Here is an 18,539-nt window from a genome sequence, read left to right as displayed (position 1 = left end):
AGTTGTTCGGTATTTCTTGTCATCACTAAGATTAGAACTGCTTGTCCCTATGGGTGACAATGGCTCAATTTTACACTGTAAGATTTAATGATCGGATCAAATTAGGATCAGGTCTTATTTATATTCATTTTTAAACTAAAATTTATTTTGAGTCTATCATAGCATTTGGATCGGGATCCATTACCACCCCTATTTGTCCCCTACACGTTAAACTAGCGAGGTTGCTAGCCGACCAAACACATCTAGAAATAATGGATCACGATCTAAATGTTCCTTCATAATAAATCAGGGCACTTAATAAATTTTAATTAAAATAAATAACAATAGAGATCTATCATAATCTGATTCGATCCTTAGATTTTATAGTGTAAAATTTAGAGTCTATTATCACCCATAAACACATCTCTAACTCCCTTCTATGACGTACAAATATATATATTGTTTAGGTGTGTCAAGCTGGTCCTAAACTCTTAGAATAGTCGATTAGGTCCCTAGACATTGTTTCGGTGTTATTTTAGTACGACCGGCTATGAATAAGACCTAAACAAGAGGAGGCCATGTGGCAAGGCCGTGCCACGTGGACGATATGGTGACAAGGGCACATCAGCTAACCCTAAAATGACATTAGAACAATGTTTAAGAACCTAATAGGTTGTTTTGAGAGTTTAGAGACCGACTTGACAAGAGATGTCAATGGGAATTCCCCATCGAGTTTAGACACCCCATACCCATCCCCATGAAGCTATACTCATTCCCATTCCCCATCGGGTTTGGACACCTCGTACTCATCCCTTACCCATCCCATTCGAGTATCAGGTTCCCATCCTCGACACAAAAAGCATTATCACATTATATTTTATATGACATTAATAATCACACGACACCCAACAACAATACATCACTAATAAATCTGATATGTAACAAGAAAAAATATTGTTTAACCATACAAAATAGCAAAACATAAAATGGCACACGGACTGGTGGGCGAGGCGGCTGGTCACCTAGGTTGGGTGGATGAGTGCTTAAAAGGGTTGGAAGAGGTTGGGTTAGTTGTTGCTCTTATTGCCTATTAGAATGCACACCTAATTTTACTGGGTGAATAATACTCATGAGTAATCGGGTTCGGATGATTGCTTTGCAAACTCATACTCGACAGGGGAACGAATTTCTTGCGGGGACGGGGAATTGGTTAATGACTATATTCAAAGGTTCCGGGACACCGAAAACCAACGCTTCCAAATCTATATCGCGGACAAACAGCTAGCAGGGTTGACTTTTAATAGGTTGCTATACTGCTTAAAAGATAAACTGGATGGTACTTGGTTCTTTTCAGTAGCTCAGCTACATCGACGGGCTTTGGCCTATGAAAGCCGACGTAGATAAACATCAAAATCGGTCGGCCGTACTATGCATCTAGTGGAGCGCGACAAGTCCACAGATATATGTACCGCCGAACTTGTTTGGTCAACAAAGCCCAAACCTTCACCTTGTTCTTCTTTACAACTGTTTCAAAAGAATCGGCAACAAGTTAAATTTACTTTTAATATCGCCAAGTGTGATAAAATATTTGCTGAACTATTAAAAAATGACAACATTAAAGTAACTGATATTCTTCCTCCTCTAGATGAGTTAAAGAGACCTGCTTACTGCAAGTGGCATAATTAAAGAGACATGCTTAATATCGCCAAAAGGCACCGAGCATATGTTGAGAACAAAAAATAACAGTCGCGCGTGCGCAGAATCACTTAGAGCTCTGGATTTCTGCGGGATTTGTTAGCTAAACCTGTGAGATTAGCTCGAGAACTGACTTGTAACGGGTTCAGACCTCCCCTTTATATAGAAGAAGGTTTACGGCCAATTGAACCCCACAATCGATCCAATAAACTTTACTTCTCGTTTTTACCTTATGCATTAGGAGTAGTCCTAGTTTAGCCTTCTTCCACCTTGAATCTTTACCTCTCTTCGGCTCTATGTTGGCTAGAGATGTCTTGGGTGGTCTGATGACGTCAAGACACACTCTAGGATCTCTCCTCCTTGACGGGGTCTCTTCCAGGAGGCGAGATATAAGTCTGCTACGAAGAAGACTCTTTGCGCTATCACGAATCATTCGAGCCCTAGACGTGGACCGTCCGAACGTACGCACCGCTCCTGCGCCTGGACCGTGGATCGTTCACGTCTTCGTAGAGAGAACCGTCAGGTGGTTTGTTCCAGTATTTAGTGCATAGATCGGTGGCAATACTTATCTATAACAACGAGACAACATGATTCGTGCGTGAGGCACCATGCTCGTGTGCTCGTAAAGGAGCAGAGATATAAGCACCGGTTGGCAAGATTCGTTGGAAACGTTGAGAACCAATGCTCACCATATACCCTGCTGCCTGCCTCCCACATTCACACCCACTCGATTTCTTTCCACGCAACAGCAGCGCACGATGCAGCCACGTCGATCTACAATTCGTGACGGGACCGAAAGCTGGGTTCATTTGCGGCGAAAGCAAGTCGATCCATGCAAAAGAATTCGGTGCGTGGTGCGGTCTTGTTGTTGAGAAGGACATGGGTAGATGTCGGAGTCCGGCCGTGGAACCTACTACGCAGATCCAATGAACTCGGGCAACTAGCAAGCAAGCAGCAACCACGTACAGGTTCAATGAACAAGACGAGATAGAGAGAGAGAGATCCAGGATTAGGCACATGCATGAGCATGCATCCGCCGCCGTCCGCCGGAACGGCCGGCCGGGTTCTGGGATTGGGTGGCCGCCGGCCCGGTCTGCCTTCATGCGCGCAGGCGAACTGAAGGCGACAGTAGCTAAGTGCGATGGGATGCTGCTCTATGGGTCGCCTGCTTCCCTGCGGCTTGGCTTGGATAAGCACGACGCGCCCCATGACCGGACCAGCCGCTTGCATTGCTTGAACGTACCAGGCAGACATCGCCTGATTTAATTCCTGCGGGAAGAAATGCTTCTCCGAGGACGATGATGGTATAAATAAATATTCTCTCAACCTCAAAGACATGGTATATTCTAGTGCCATATTTTTCAAAGGCATTTGGTCCTGGATCGATGCATATCTAATTCTGAATGTAAATGGAGGCTCCAGTATGTATCCTTTCCTAACAGAGTGACATCTTGTAGCGCAGACTCATCGATCGGTGTGCAACTGTGGAGGAACATACCGGCCGGATCTGATTCAGATCAGGATGATATACCATGGAGTCCACAAGAATCCGAGCCCATGATTGCCAAAATCCAGCAACTTGGAGGAGGAAGGCCGGCACCCTATCTCTCCATCCAGACATCCAGTGCAGTGCTGCCTCGCCGCCAATGCATGCTGCCCATCACATGTGCTAAAGTCAGGTACATGTATGATTCACCACCCACGGCCTCGGCCACCACCCTTGTTCGTCTCGCATCTTCCAAACCCCAGCTGCCCCTCTCTATCTTTCTTCCTAATGGAGGTCTACCTGGACGTACGCTCCACACAAGTCCACAACCGCATCCTACCCTACGTACTCGGCCTACTTGCGATGTCACTTCTTTGTGTCACACGTACAGCGGTGGTACCATGCATGGGCGGGGGGAGCTGTAGAAGAAAGGCGACTCGTTGCTCGCTCACTGTCACTGAGGAAACGCTCTAGCTGCTCCTTTGAGTCCTGCTGATTGGGTTTTGGGATGTTGATTGGTGAGAATTGAGAGTGCGTATCATGAGCTATACTGCACCATCAGAGTTTTCCTTTTACCTCACACAGATATGAAAAGGCGAATTTGGCGGTATAGTGTAAAGTTATACTGATCCCACACTTTATACCAACTAATTACAAATTTACAACCTGATGAAAAAAGGCTGCTGCCAACAATTGGCCTACTGGTCCTTTTGTTTCTGTTGCATCAGCAGATTTTACCTCCCAACTTTTATTTTCTTTACTTCCACCTTTGCAATGGCCGGCCAGTTGCCCACTCAATCAGCACGAGGTTTCGATCCCCTTTTTTCTTTTTTTTTACTCGGCGTTGCCTCTCGGTGAACTTGAGAAGACAGAATCAGATGTCCTATTACATTATCTTATTATCAGCAGATTTGCGGGGAAGTTTTTTCTTTCGAGAAGGATTTACAGGGCAGTTAGGAACACGCTTCTAGAAATCCTTGCTAGGTGTACTACTAGGTAGTAGTAGTAGTTGAGGAGAAAATAGAGGCAAAGCCCAAAGCGGAACCCAGTTTGGGCCTCCGGTTGCCGAATTACACAGCCCAACATCAGTCATTTAATTTACCAGTAGATAGATAAAAACAAATGGATCCAAAGCCCAGCGGGTCACAGTTTGGAATCGACTTGACCTAAATAATAATCCACATCTGACAATAGTACACCACGCAGCCATCAAACAAAGAAGCAGTGACCGTAGCCACGTATGCATATAGAGCTGCACTTATTTTCCCTCGCCAACCTAGCCGGCCGGTGATGATTGATATGGGGCATGCGGCGACCGGCCTGCTTCACTATTTTTGCTGCATCACACCAGTCTTCATATGGACTGCACGGCCCTGGCCATGGCGAAGGCGGCGGCGGAGGCGAGCGCGCCGACGACGGTGGTCTGGACGGCGCTGAAGAAGGGGCGGTCGCCCGTGAAGCGGCCCTTGACGAAGCCGAAGAAGAGCAGCGCCGCGAGCGTCACGGCGACGGACACGGCCATGGCGCGCGCGGCCTCCGGCACGAACATGTAGGGGAGCAGCGGCACCAGCCCGCCCGCGACGTAGGACAGCGCGATGGTGGCGGCGCTCACCAGCGCGCGCCGGGGCTCAGGCCTCTCCAGCCCGAGCTCGAACTTCATCATGAACTCCAGCCACGCCTTGGGGTTGTTGCGGAGGGAGGTCACCACGGGGCCGTACTCCTCCGGGCCCAGCCCGTACTGCGACAGGATGTCGGCGATCTCGGCGGCCTCTGCATTATTTGCATGCGAAATGTACAGGACGGACGAGGCGATGGTCAGACGACCTTACTACATATGCATTAGCCGTCTGAAGAGAAGAAGGTGAGCTCGTCGCGGGCGGTTGCGTTTGCTTACCGACGTCGGGGACGGTGTCGATCTCGTCCTGCTCGCGCTGCAGCTCCCGGTTGTAGTGGTCAGCCTCGCTCTTCGCCGCCAGGTACCTGAACGCACGCACAGCACAGCAACTGAAGAGGTTAGTTTTGGTGGGTGGGTAGCTGGGCTCAAACGTCATTTATTTGGGTCAGATTCGTGCGGGCCGAATTGCGTGAGTGCAGGCCCACAAGCTGTTGGAAACACAAACAAACAAATGAATAAAATAGCAGTTCGCAATTTTGGATCGCAATTTTTCTGAATTCTTGTCTCTTTCCTGACCAGTGACCAGAGTGCTGCACTGCAGAGAGCAGTAATTGCATCTGTGGATTTTTTTTCTTCCTGTGGAAGAAATATGACGCTAGTTTGCCTTATAGAACTTATGCTTCTGGAAGAGAAGTATTGTATTTACAAACGTCTAGCTATGTTTAGTCATGTTTGTACTGAGTCGTCATATATACATTTCGATACCAAAAACACACACTTTCAGACGTGTCCGGAGGCCCAAAAGTACTTCAAATTTCAGAGAGTGTGTTATGCATGTAACGAGTATCCATCGGAAAATGTTTCCGAGCATGAGAAACGCCCTTTTATAAATTAATTAACTGGCGATCAGGAGTTTTAATTAGCAACTGATTACGTTTGCATAAACGCGCTGTAATGCGCAGAAGAATACGAAACTGAAACCAACAGCTGCATGCACGATCTGTAACGTTGGGAAGAAACAAGGGCATGTGAAGCCAAGATGAGCTCAGCACCAGCCATCAGTTATGCTAATACGCATGTCGGGTTGCTGACCGCACCGCGGCACCAGTGAACTGAAGAAGCAAATCGAGAGAGAGAGAGATGCGGTCTCGGATGGAGCATGCATGCGCGGAAGAGAATGGGGATCCATGCGAAGCTTACCCTCCGAGCCCCATGGAGATGGCGCCGGCGGCGACCTCGGCGAGCCCCGCGGTGAGCACGAGCGCGGAGGAGGCGTTGGCGCCGGACAGCCCCGCGGCGAGCGCGAAGGGCACGGTGAGGCCGTCGGAGACGCCGATGATGATGTCCCGGACCACCTCGCCCGCTGTGAAGTGCTTCTCGGTGTGCTTCTCCAGCAGAAGCTGCTGCTTCTCCTCGTCCTGCACCAACGTCGTCTTGCCGCCGTTCAGCGCCATCTCTTCTCGCACGCTCAAGACTCAAGAGGGGGAGGGGGAAAAAAGATCGCGCGCTATTAGCTAAGCGTTCGTTTGATTAGTCTTGGAGTGATTAATCAGCCTGTGGGCTGTGGTGTTTGTGCTAAGATCTTGCTGCTAGCTGCGAGGTTTTCTGTTGGTGAGGCGAACGCTGAGCTGGGAGGGGCATTTATAGGGGTTAGCTAGCTCGGGCGGAAATGACCAACTTGGACATGGGGTGGTAGTCGATGTTGCTTTTGTGGTTTTGGAGTGGGTGGCTGTGGCTTCACAAAGATTCAAACCAGTGTGAATGTCTGGTTTCTCTTTCGCACCTGACTTCATATTTTTTAGAATTTTTTTTATAAAAACATGTTTCAGATCCCTAAAAAATCCATTCTAGATGTCATTTTAATTTTGACATTCCGCCTTAAAATAAGTTTAGTGCAGGGACCAAGCTTCTACTCATTTTTTTCTTCACAACAAAAAGAATCCAAAAAGTTTAGTGTAGGGACCAAACTTCTACAAAAAAACATATCATGTTTTCTCAACCGATTCCACCTGTTTTCACTGAGTCACTAACGAAAGCTTAAGAATGACCACACCAGTTTTTAGACACCAATGATTTGAGAGATTTTTGCCATGTTTGTTTCAGCTTCTCGCCACCAAAAACTGTTGCGGACTAACAAACGCTCAGCTTTTCAGGCGACTTCTATAAAAATTAATTTGGTAAAAATAATCACTCTGAATGGTGAATCGTCGGGATACGATGAATTATACTGGTTTAGGCTTACGCCCTAGTCCAGTGTAGTGTTGATCGTAGTATTGGCTGGACAGTGTCACAAATTGTGCATGTGTATGAAGAAAGAGGGGCGTCCCTTTTATAGTTCAAGGGAACTTTACATAGGTGGTATGTTTTCCTCTAGAGAGAGAGGTCTGCTTCCTTGGGTACTGAAGCGTATCCTCGGGGTCCGTAGGGTCGAGTGTGGGTAGCTGTACTTCCGGCGTGGCGCACTGCGTCATCTGTCCGGTATGTAGGTCCCTGTAGCGAGTTTGATGGTGTCGTAGTGGCATGATGTGTTGCCCCGTCTTTCCTGGTGCGTGGATCACTATAGTGACTCCGGTGCTGAAGTCCCCCATGACCGAGGTTGACTGGCCCCACAAGGCAGACATGATGTGCTAGGGATCGTACATAGGGTTGAAAACGGACGAGTAAAATCCCGTCCTGGCCCATACCGTTTTCTACATTTGACCCGACCATTTTCGCATTTATGGAAAAATATGGAAACAGGACGGAAACAGTAGAGGGTTTATTCTATCCGTTTTTGCATGATCCTATTTTTATTTGCATTGAACCCGTATTTATTTCTTATTTGATAAATATGGGACAAGCCTAATATACATTAGTATATAAACTAAAGCCTCGTGTCTTTAGGTGACAAATTATAGCACAAGTGGTCATTGTAACCATCGGCTCTTTTCAATGACAAGTGGTCTAAAATCTTAAACAACACCGGATGTAGCTAAATGTACACCATTAGCAACCGAACAACAATAGAATGTTGCCTCTCTGTATCTATTTGTTTGATGTTATTGTACTGCCAATCAATCACTAGTCAAACATCAATATCATTTCTGTTTACATTAAATTATGAGTTTTCATGTAACACCTCGTCCAATCCCTGGACCGATGGTACTTACTCCTGGCAGCTCTTTAGGGTCATATATCGTCCCCACAGACCAACACGAGTCTTTTGTGTGCATTTTGTCCTCACTCATGCGCACCAGAGAAAACTTTCCGGTCGGTCACCCATCCCAAATTGCTCCAAGCCAAGCACGCTTAGCTTGGAGGTTTTTTCGAGATAGGCTTCCGAAAAAGAAGATTCACCTTGTTGGTATGGATAATTTATTAATTCTATTAAGTCTTGGACAAGGAAATCACCATCCCAGGGGCCAGATTATCACAATCCATTCCCTTAGAAGACCGACGTCCTCGTCGGTCAACCCCAATACAGGAACCTCCCCTCTTAGCCACGTCTGTGTGTCTAGTGTCGTCATATGCCATGCCATGTGACCACTCCGGGCCCACATGCGCCATATACCCGAACCCCCTAACCCACACACGCCCGTGAAATCGCGAGGGTCGGTTCTGATATCACTTGTAACACCCCGTCCAATCCTGGACATGCGGTACTTACTCCTGGCAGCTATCTAGGATCATATATTATCCCCACAGACTAACACGAGTCTTTTGTGCGCATTTTGTCCTCACTCATGCGCACCCGAGAAAACATCCCGGTCGGTCACCCATACCAAATTACTCCAAGCCCAACACACTTAACTTGGAGGTTCTTTCGAGATAGGCTTCCGAAAAAGAAAATGCACCTTATTGATATGAGTACACTATTAATTATATTAAGCCTTGAGCCAGGATATCACCATCCCAAGGGCTAGGATATCACATTTCGTTAGTATTCCTATTTTCGTTTGTTTTCGCAATTCCGTTTATCCTCGCTCCTGTTTCTGTTCCCGACTATTCCGGACCCGATCCCGTTTCCGATGATAAAATGCAGATACGAAAACGGGAGGGTATTTCGTCCATTTCCGTCCGTTTTCATACCTAATCGTACATGCTGGCATACCGTCACGTTAACGGGGGCTCCTCGACGCCCCCTTTTGGTACGTCGTACTCATGGTCCGGACGTGGTTAGGTGATGATGTGTCTTGTCCTACTGACGTGAGTCGATAGTTCTGGGTCGGTCGCTCCGCCTCGCTTGGTCATTCGACAGGGACTTGGTCGGTCGCTCTGCCTCGCTGGGTTGCTTGGCAGTGACTTGGTCGACAAATGGGCCAGAAGAAGTTGCAGGCCTACCTTTAGGTACCATGTTCTTAGGTAATAGACAAATCCAATAATAAAATATGAATCACTTTCTAGATATTGGTTTTAATTTATGGGATCCAAATAGGCTCTAAATGAAATCAAAGGTGTTATATGAAGAAGGACATGTGCTAAACTCAGACTCCTTAGTAAATACTTATTGATTGTCTGATCAAATATAAAAAGGCTCTTTACTTATATATCCCCGTGTACAAGAAAACAGAACCAAAACCCAACTACTCTACCAAGGTATAAAATCTTAACAAAATACAACTCTTTTTTATATAATAGGACTTAGCTATACCTATGTGTCGGAGAGCAAGTCTCCGGCCGGGCGGCGGAGTGCACCCGCCCTAAATCCTAAGATGAGGAGGGGCCTAAGCGTTTTGCTTGTTAGTTGGAAAGTGGGAAGAACACAAGAACACATAAAGATTTAGAGTGGTTCGGGCCGCCGGAGCGTAACACCCTACTCCACTATGTGATGTATTGCTTGAGAGCTTGTATGAACTTGTGAGTGTCTGAGGTTGGGTCTGAAAGATTGAGCTTGTGTGTAACGTCGCATGCCTCCCCTTTTATAGCTGAAGGGGGCATGCACAAAGGTACTGGGCCCCGACAGGTGGGCCCAGAGACATAAAGAATATAGCGCTTGGAGCCACAAATGTTTGCTGCTTAGGGCAATCTTCTTGTGCCCTGATGCCCGAGATCTCTGTATCCCCGGCGTGCAGGGGAAGCTTCTTGTAGAAAGGATGATGAGTACTGTGCGCCGCTTGGCACGGGCGCACTGTTCACCAATAGACTGGTCAGGCGCGCCGTCTGCTGGGTGACCCTGACGCCGTCTGCCGGCGGATTGGATAGGACGCATTAAATGCTGAGAGGGCATGTCGCCCGTCAGCGTGGTGGCAGGCGGCGCGTCCTCTCTGCAATAAATGCAAAGGCTGCACAGCTGTATGGGCCTTACGTCAGGCTCGGCCCGTTGGCTTATGTCTCAAGCCTCAAGCGTCGCGGTTGCTGCGGGTCTCCGCCTGAGCGGGGAGCGTAGGGCAAGGTCTGGACACGTGTCGGCACCGGACCCTTGCCTGTGCCGGGGTCCTCCCCGTCCCGAGACCTCGCTAAGGCCCGGACCTCACTCGGGGGGACCTGGGACCCACCCAGGGGGCCCGACATGTCTCCTCGGGAGCTCCAGACTCGTACTTCACAGGGGTCCGGTGTTCCTCTGCGGAGGTCCGGACCCAACGGTGCTTCCCGGGATGTATTATCCTTCCTCGCCACGTGGTGCTCTTAGGCCTGCTCATGTGGTGGGGTCGGGTGCCACCCTCCGTGTGACCTGGAGGTCTCGTACGTGTGCAGCGTCTTCATACTGTAGAAGAGGGTACCCCTGATTCAGGGTACCGACACTATGGTTCTCCACGTTTCTCCTTCTATCTGTACTTTCTATTATATTTTACTATATCACTCCAAAAGATACCCCTACATCTAGTTAGTCTCCAACCATTCGCTCTATATAGCTCCCTCTATACACTATAGTTTAGTTATTTGACATTTTCTTTCATAAAATTTTGAAGTTTAAAAGATCAAAGACCATTTGTACTAATATAATATATATTGTTATCAGGTTACGATACATAGAAGGTTAATATAAAAAAATTAAAGTGTGTGGGAGATTTAGAGGCCTAGTATAGAGCGGAGCCGCCTCTCTCGTCCATAGTGTGTTTGAGAAGATTATCACCCCAAAAGCCACCGGACATGGTGTGGCCGTGTGGGGGACCGTAGATGTTGTACAAGTGTATTATAACACATATTTGTAGTAAGCCACGCAGACCAGTGTCGCCTCTCGTCGTGTGGTCATCGGCCCGGCCGGCGCAAGATGAGCTCTCGGATCTCTCGCGCGCTCCTGCCCAGTGCGGTGCGTGGAGGGGAGGAATGGGAACACGTGGGCGCGCTGGCCCATGTCGTGTAGCCGGCGCTGCTAGCCTGCTGCCGCCACCGCTGCCCAGCCAGCAGCCGCGAGCGTTGGCCGTGCTGGGCACTGTAGCAGCATCACACTCCTCCAGCAGCAACTTGCCAAAACCACCCAAGCTTTAGGTTGGGAAGGAGGACGCCACGCTACCGCTCGCATGGCATGCAGTCCGTCGTAGTCGTAGGGGCCAGGACGCAAAGATATGAGAGAGGCTGAACCGCTGGATTTGTGTACGTTACCAAATTGAATTTGAACTTTGAGTTCCATAAATATGATGTGCCTGCTGTCTTTGGTGCAGGCGTAAAGACTGCAGCATATATAGTAAGTACGGTGTTCTTCCACTACCGTTGAATAGCCTGAACCAGCTGCTGTGTGGATACACATGCTAGCTAGCATGCAGCTAATTTCCGTGCTTAATAAACTTTGCACATCCACCATTTATTAGTTGCTTGCTATACATGACTCACATCACATCTGAACCATCAAGTTATTTCTCCCAAGCCATGATGCACTCACTGTAGTATATGCCCATGACGGAACGGAAGAGGACATGCATGGCTATACGCCTAAGCGCACCTATCTAGGCAATCAATCAGTGATCGGGGCGCCAGGAAAATGACAGCCATATATGCACAGAGAGACAAGCAGAGCAGACAACCTGCGGGCAAAGCTAATTGTGCTAAATTAAAAAGCAAGCTCCAACTTCCCCCACAAGCTTTCGATCGAGATGCATATGCATGCTGGCCGCCGCCGCCCCCGTTGTTTGCGTGTGCCTGCCACGAGCCACTGGTGGGTTCCACCTGCACACGACACGATCACGATGCGTGGTCGTCTGTGCAGGTCACTGGGGGTCGAGACGAATGTTTAGGTGATCGGGATTAGCATTTGGTGAACGGAGCCATGTCGAAGTACGGTATTATTCAGAGGCTAGCTACTAGCGCTACCCTTTTGATGGCACGGAGGGTCGTTATGTAGCTTCCATCTCCTCAAATAGATAGTAGGATGATATTTAAGGGCACCCACAATAAGTAAGGACATGTTTGTTTTGGATTATAATCTTTCGAGATTATTATATAATCTAACTTATTATGAACTAATACTTACTTCAAAATAAATTAGATAATATAATCTAGATAGATTACAATATAAAACAAACACATTCTACGTCTGCTCCCTGCAGTGATGTCCACAAAAGGATATATAGACACTATGTATTATAGATCATCTGTATGTCTAATTAAGGGGTGCTTGAATACAATACAACTAATAGTTAATTGTCTAGAATATTGCTAGTGGAATTAGCTAAGTTAACAAATAGCTAGCTAACTATCAACTAGTGTTTAATAGCTGAACTTTTGAGCTAGATTGTTTGAATATATTCAGCTAATTTTAGCAGCTAACTATTAACTCTAGTACATTTAAACATGACCTAACAATCTATGTTGGTGTAGCAGCTATTAGGGACAACAAAGTTCAAAGTTCAAATGAGGAAGTCCAACGAAAGAGGGGGGAAAAAAGGTGGTATCGAAATCAAGGTGCAAATCAAGGGAGAGGAAAAGATCAAAATCAAGTGCACTATTGGATTGAGCTGGCGGCGGGCCACCATGGCCGAGCTAGGCGTTAGGGGGGGGGAGGGGAGTGTGGCGGCCACACGCCGCATGCCCTTGTCGTCTACCCTTTCCACTGATTTTTCTTCTTTCTTTAGATAAAAGCGCTAGAGACCAAAACAAGCAGACAAGCGAGGCTGACCTGGAACAGGATTGCATCGAGATGTTCAAAGCGGCTTTCTATTCCTTTCTCGCACGAACGTTGACGCCCACTAGCCGCTGTCTCCACCAAGGTTATATTCCAACAAATCTGGTGATCATATCGATTGGACGATTGGTGATCTGCAACTTCAATTTGGGTGAGACTTTTTTTTTTGTGCTTTTTTTTACCAAATAGTATTAAGGTACAAGCAAATACAGGGATTTAAGGTACAAGCAATTTTTTAGAGTAAAATTTAATATGCAAGAATGACCTTTATCTGCAATGCTTCAACAAGCCCAGTGCTCTTATTTCTCGGTTTCTCATCTGTGGTACCGGTACAATGATTTATTATTGTTACTCCATCCGTCCCTAAATAAAATTTATTTTAGTTTTTTAGTAGATTCATATAATACTTGATGTATGTGTTCTATATATGTGTCTATATTGGTGTTTATCATCATCTAGTGACGTTAAATATAGACATAAAAATAAAGAGCTAACTAATACTATTTTGGAATAGAGAAAGTACTTTTTCCGTGAGCGAAGAAGCAAATACTGTTACCATGCATATCACATTGACATTGATCTAAACATGCTTCAGGGATTACATCCTCCACATGAATACTATTACGATCTTTTCAATACCTCTAGCGTGTGCCTGGCACAAGCTGGCCGGCAAGATGACTCGATCAGCTGTCGGTTTCCTGCTGCCGCAGTACGTCCAGGCATGCAGATTCCTGGTGTCCGTGGAGTGGTTAATTGGCTTGGGTTAGCCGGTTAGGAGATGTAGACTCAGTAGGCTAGCTAAGAACGAGTGTGTCAGCCACGCGACCGTGTTGTTTCAAGAATATCGTCAGTAGTTGTAGAGCCTCATTAGGTTTAATGAGTGTCACCACGTGGTTGTCATGTCGTGATTGTATCGTTCTCATTTGGATATAATATGACGTGTTTGTTTCCAATTAAATTTGGATCTGCGACTGTGTCACCACGAAAAGTGGAAATACTTTTTAAACGAACTATATCTGACCGTGCACATTTTTATTAATATATATGGAATAATGCATAGGACTGCAACCCTATCTTACTATTACTGATTGGTGACTCCAATAAAGCCTTCATGATAGTTTTCACTGTGCCGAGCACTCGGCAAAAAGCCGGATTCTGATAGTGTCGGCGTTTCGGACCCGGGGGTCCGCAAGCCAACCAGTAAATTTGTCGCTGCGTGCCCTGCCTAGATGGGTTGGCGCGAGATAGAACACAAGGGAAAAACGCGGCTCGTATTATCTCGCACCAGGGGGTGTACTCGTAGTAGGGGTTACAAGCGTTCGCGAGGGAGAGAGAGTGAGCCTGTTCGTTTGCTCGTCCCTCCGCGCGACCCTCTTTTCGACCCTCCCGCAGGAAGGGCCTGGACCTCCCTTTTATAGATGCAAAGAAGAGGGTCCAAGTGTACAATGGGGGTGTAGCTTATGCGCTAACGTGTCTGGTACAGAGGTGTCTGAGCCCTGTGTACATGCCAACGTGGCTGTCGGAGAGGTGCTAGAGCCCTGTGTATGCGATAACATGGCCGTCGGAGAAGTGCCTGAGCCCCGTAGAAGCACAGCTGGCGGTGCTGCTGGGATCCTGCTGACGTCTCCTTGCTTCCGTAGAGGGCTGAGAACCACCGTCATCACGGATGCACGCGGGGAGCCATCATTGCCTGTTACCGGGACGAGCCAGATGGGACGCCGGTCTTGTTCCCTTGTAGCCTGAGCTAGCTAGGGGTAGGGTAATGATGTATCCCCTGTGGCGCGGTCGGCCCGAGCCCAAGGTCGGGCGAGGCGGAGACTTCTCCTAAGGCCGAGGCCGGGTTCGGGCGAGGACGTGATTCCTCCCGAGGCCGAGGCTGAGGCCGAGTCTTAGGGTCGGGCGAGGCGGAGACCTCCTCCCGACGCCGAGGCCCAAGGTCGGGCGAGGCGGAGCTTCCTGTCGCGCTCGAGGCTGAACTTGCTGTTGTCAGCCTTGCCCGGGTGGCTGGCACAGCAGTCGGAGCGGGGTGAGCGGCGTTGTTTTCCTGTCAGATCGGTTAGTGGAAGGGCGAAGTGACTGCGGTCACTTTGACCTTGCCGACTGAGGCGCGCGTGTCAGGATAAGGTGTCAGGCTATCCTCGCATTGAATGCGCCTGCGATACGGTCGGTTGGTGAGGCGATTTGGCCAAGGTTGCTTCTCGATGAAGCCTGCCCGAGCTGGGCCTCGGGCGAGCCTAGGGTGCGCCCGCTGCCTGAGGAGACCCTCGGGCGAGGCGTGAATTCGTCAAGGACTACTGTTCCCGCCCGAGGCCGGGGTCGGGCGAGGCGAGATTGCGTCCCTTGGTTGGCGAGGTCTTGACCTGAACCGTGCCCATCAGTCTCTGCAGCTTGTGCTGATGGTGGTTACCAGCTGTGTTTAGGAGTGTTGGGGGTACCCCTAATTACGGTACCCGACAGTAGCCCCCGAGCCTCAAAGGGTGTGTTGGTACTCGCTTGGAGGCTTTGCCGCACGTTTTTGCGAGGGGACCGGCCTTCCTCGATTATACTTTGTTTCGATGGGTGCGCGCGAGCGCACCCGCCGGGTGAAGCCCCCGAGGCCTCGGAGGAGTGGTTTGACTCCTTTGAGGTCTTAATGCTTTTCGTGATGCTTCGGTCGGCCTTGTTGTTCCCTCATGCGGCCTGGTCGTAGCCCGGGTGCATGGTCAGGTTCCGAGTTTTTAGGCTGGTTTGTTGACGCTGTCAACGGTTTGCCCGTAGCCGGTTTGCGAGAGCAGCCCCCGAGCCTCTACACGGAGCGAGAGGACGATCAAGGACTGTCTCGACTTTTATTATACGCCCCTTCGTCGCCTTTCCGCAAGGAGGAAGGGGGGGAAAGCGCCATGTTGCCCTCGGAGGGCGCCGAACATGGTGTCTCCAGTGAGTTGCTAACGGGTGATCCGAGCGGACGCCCGTGCCCCGTTCGATAAGGGTCGACTAGTGGCCCAGAGGCGCGCTCCAAAAGTACCTGCAGGTGATTTGCCGGACCCGGACCCATTCGATAGGGTCCGAGGGCTCGATGCCTCCCTCTGGTGGGATTCTGTTACAAAATCGCTCCTGCTGGTCTCGAAAATGTCCTAGGGTACCACGGGAGCGTAGCCCGAGCCTCGGCCATGTAACGGACGTACCCAGAGTCATCCCTCACTCTGCGTGCTTTGGGGCGGCTATCAAACCCTTCTGAGGGGCCAACCTTCGAACCCCTGATCAGTAATGGGCTCGGAGCCCGAGTGCTCTGGGGCGGCTGTCGAACCCTTCCGAGGGGCCAGCCTTCGAACCCCTGATCAGTAATGGGCGCAGAGCCCGAGTGCTCTGGGGCGGCTGTCGAACCCTTTAGAGGGGCCAGCCTTCGAACCCCTGATCAGTAGGAGGGCTTGGGGCCCGCTTCCTTCGCGGAGAAGGATCCCTTTTGAGGTATCCCCTTTCCCGGTCCCTGTTGGCAAGAGAGAGAAAGGGGAAGAGGAAAAAATATGAATTTAAATGGCGTGGCGCACCTTTTTTTGACGCGGTCATCATAGCAGAGGCGAAACGACGCCCGCTTCGCCTGCCAAAGGTGTCGCTTGCCCTGCCGAGGAGTTAATGCAATGGGACGAGCGATTTGCGGGGCGGCCGTTGCGCGTGCTCGAGTCGTTCGAGGAACGGAACACGGGCGCGTCGTCTTCGTGCCGTGGGAGAGGGCTCTCCTGTCGCTTCAGGAGGGGACGCGAGCCTGCGGGCGATTTGACCGCTGCTTCTGCTCACCTGCTGCTGCAATTACTGCCGGCCCACTTTTGGCCATATCGACCGTCGTGCCTCCCCTCGCGGCTGACTGACCCATGATCGTTGTGCCCGATTGGCACTGTTGGGTCATGCGCAGGGCTGCCTCGAGTCACGACACTGGTTCCGCAGTCGAGAAGACGCGGCATTGGCGCGAGTGGCGGTGTGGTTTCCTTGCACGCAGTAACCGTTGCGCCGGTTGCATGACATGCGGGCCTGGGCCTTCACGCTGACCCACCGGATGCGATGAAGCCGAAAGGGTGAACAACCGTGGTGCGGTTGCACGCCTCCTGCATGGCGGTCTGCCCTTTCGCTCGCTGGTTTCGGCGAGAATGGGGGAACGCTTATAACCGCGGGGTGGTTACCTGCTTCGCGTGCAGTGGTTTGGCTTCCTCCGTTTCTGGTCAGCCTGCATGACGCGTGGGACCCAGCCCCCGCGCCGGAGGGTGGGAACCCTTGAGCTCGTCGGTGGAGACTTTGCTCGTGATGCTTGGAATGCGAGTGGGGAGAGCCGCCTTTAAAAAGGGGTCGATCCCCTGGGCAGCGGGCATGCCTCCGCACTCCCCTTATGCATTGCGCCCTTCCACCTTCTGAGCCCCGGATGGGGTGCACCCATGTTGCCTTCGTCTTGTTGCTATTGGAGGAGCGCGACCCCGCGGGGGTTGGTGCTCTTCAGTCATCGCTCGGCTTCAAGGATTTTTATCACGCAGCCCGGCTGCATTCCCTCACCAATGGTCATCCAAGATGATGACCACCAGCTTTGTGGTGGGGAGAAGCAAGCTGGGCTGCGGCCTCTGCCCCGCCCTCAGCTTCAAGGATGTTCATCATCCAGGCTGGGGAGGGGGGCGCACCGAGTCGGGGTTCTACCTCCCGCATGGGCCGGCAGGCCGCCTCTTCCTTCAGCTTTCAGGGGATAGGGCGCTCACCGGCCTTGCGGAGGGGGCGAACTTCGACAACGCGGGACCGGTCAGCTGCAAGCATCGTCAGCTCCAGCGTGCCTGGCTCGCTGGCTCAGCTGGCTCTGTCGCGGCCTCCGACGCTGCCTCCTGCCGCTTGATCCGGGCGTGGCCGTCCGTCCACCACACGGGCGACTGTTGCGCCGTGCGCACCAGAGGATCGTCCAAGACGTCGTACGCCGCATGGGCGGCGTTCGTGTTCTTGGATTGTCTTGTCCTCACTCCGGCACGACGCCTTCGCGCGGAGGTCGGTGCATGCCCGTCCGCGAGGACTTGAGTGGGGATCTGCCATTGCAGGTTGGGGCGGCCGCCATTCGTCGGGGTAGCGCTGGCGCGCAGGTGGTCGCTGTCGTCGGTGCTGAGGTGGTGGTCGCCAGAGGAGGTTTCTCCGCCGACGAGACCGTTGGCGCCACCCGCGGGCAGACCTCCGGCTCTTTGTCTTTGATGGCTTGTCCTCGCCCCTCGAGTGGGGACGTGGGCGAGGGCCTTCTTACAGCAGCGTTTGCCCTGAGGTCATCGCTGCTGTTGTTTAGCCACCCAAGGCGGAGGTCGTTGTCGCTGCTGATGGAGCGGTCGCCGGCAAGCTACCCAGAGTTTGTTATCCCGCAGGCCCTCTGGTGTAGAGGTTGTTCATACCTGCGGGAGTGGAACCGGAGTCCCATTTGTAATGGTACCCTGAGTATGGGTGTTTGTTCATTGTGGCCGCTGAAGCCTGAACATTTGGGCATTTTAGCGTAGTGTCGTGTTTCTTCCTCATTTCGAGCACTAGGACTTGCCTGTCAGCTAGTGGAACCACTTAACCGAGCGTGAGTTGCCTTGTGCGGAAGGTGATGAGTGAGGTATCCGTATCCCGGAGGCGTAGGAGTCCCTCGGCTCGGTCGGCCTTGCCGCTCAAGGCTTCTCTTGCTCAGTTTTAGAACCTTCGGCCGCTCTGCGATGAGCTGAAGCCGGAGGCAGCGGTGTCGGCGTGGATAGAGGCGG

The 18,539-nt window shown here is 50.5% G+C and overlaps 1 protein-coding gene across 1 annotated transcript; it reads right to left on the bottom strand.

Moving 5' to 3' along the window:
• Nucleotides 1-4,285: 4,285 nt before the first annotated feature.
• On the bottom strand, nt 4,286-6,388 carry LOC103632716 (vacuolar iron transporter 1.2-like). The gene is made up of 3 exons (NM_001319724.1): nt 5,976-6,388; nt 5,055-5,140; nt 4,286-4,930 (listed from the first exon to the last, which is right to left on the bottom strand). Exons 1-3 carry the CDS (start codon nt 6,227-6,229, stop codon nt 4,515-4,517), a joined length of 756 nt encoding a protein of 251 aa, NP_001306653.1. The 5' UTR covers nt 6,230-6,388; the 3' UTR covers nt 4,286-4,514.
• Nucleotides 6,389-18,539: the final 12,151 nt, after the last annotated feature.

Source organism: Zea mays, chromosome 7, assembly GCF_902167145.1.
Source record: "Zea mays cultivar B73 chromosome 7, Zm-B73-REFERENCE-NAM-5.0, whole genome shotgun sequence".
NCBI classification, from domain to species: domain Eukaryota; kingdom Viridiplantae; phylum Streptophyta; class Magnoliopsida; order Poales; family Poaceae; genus Zea; species Zea mays.
This window is presented reverse-complemented; position numbering and strand designations above follow the sequence as displayed.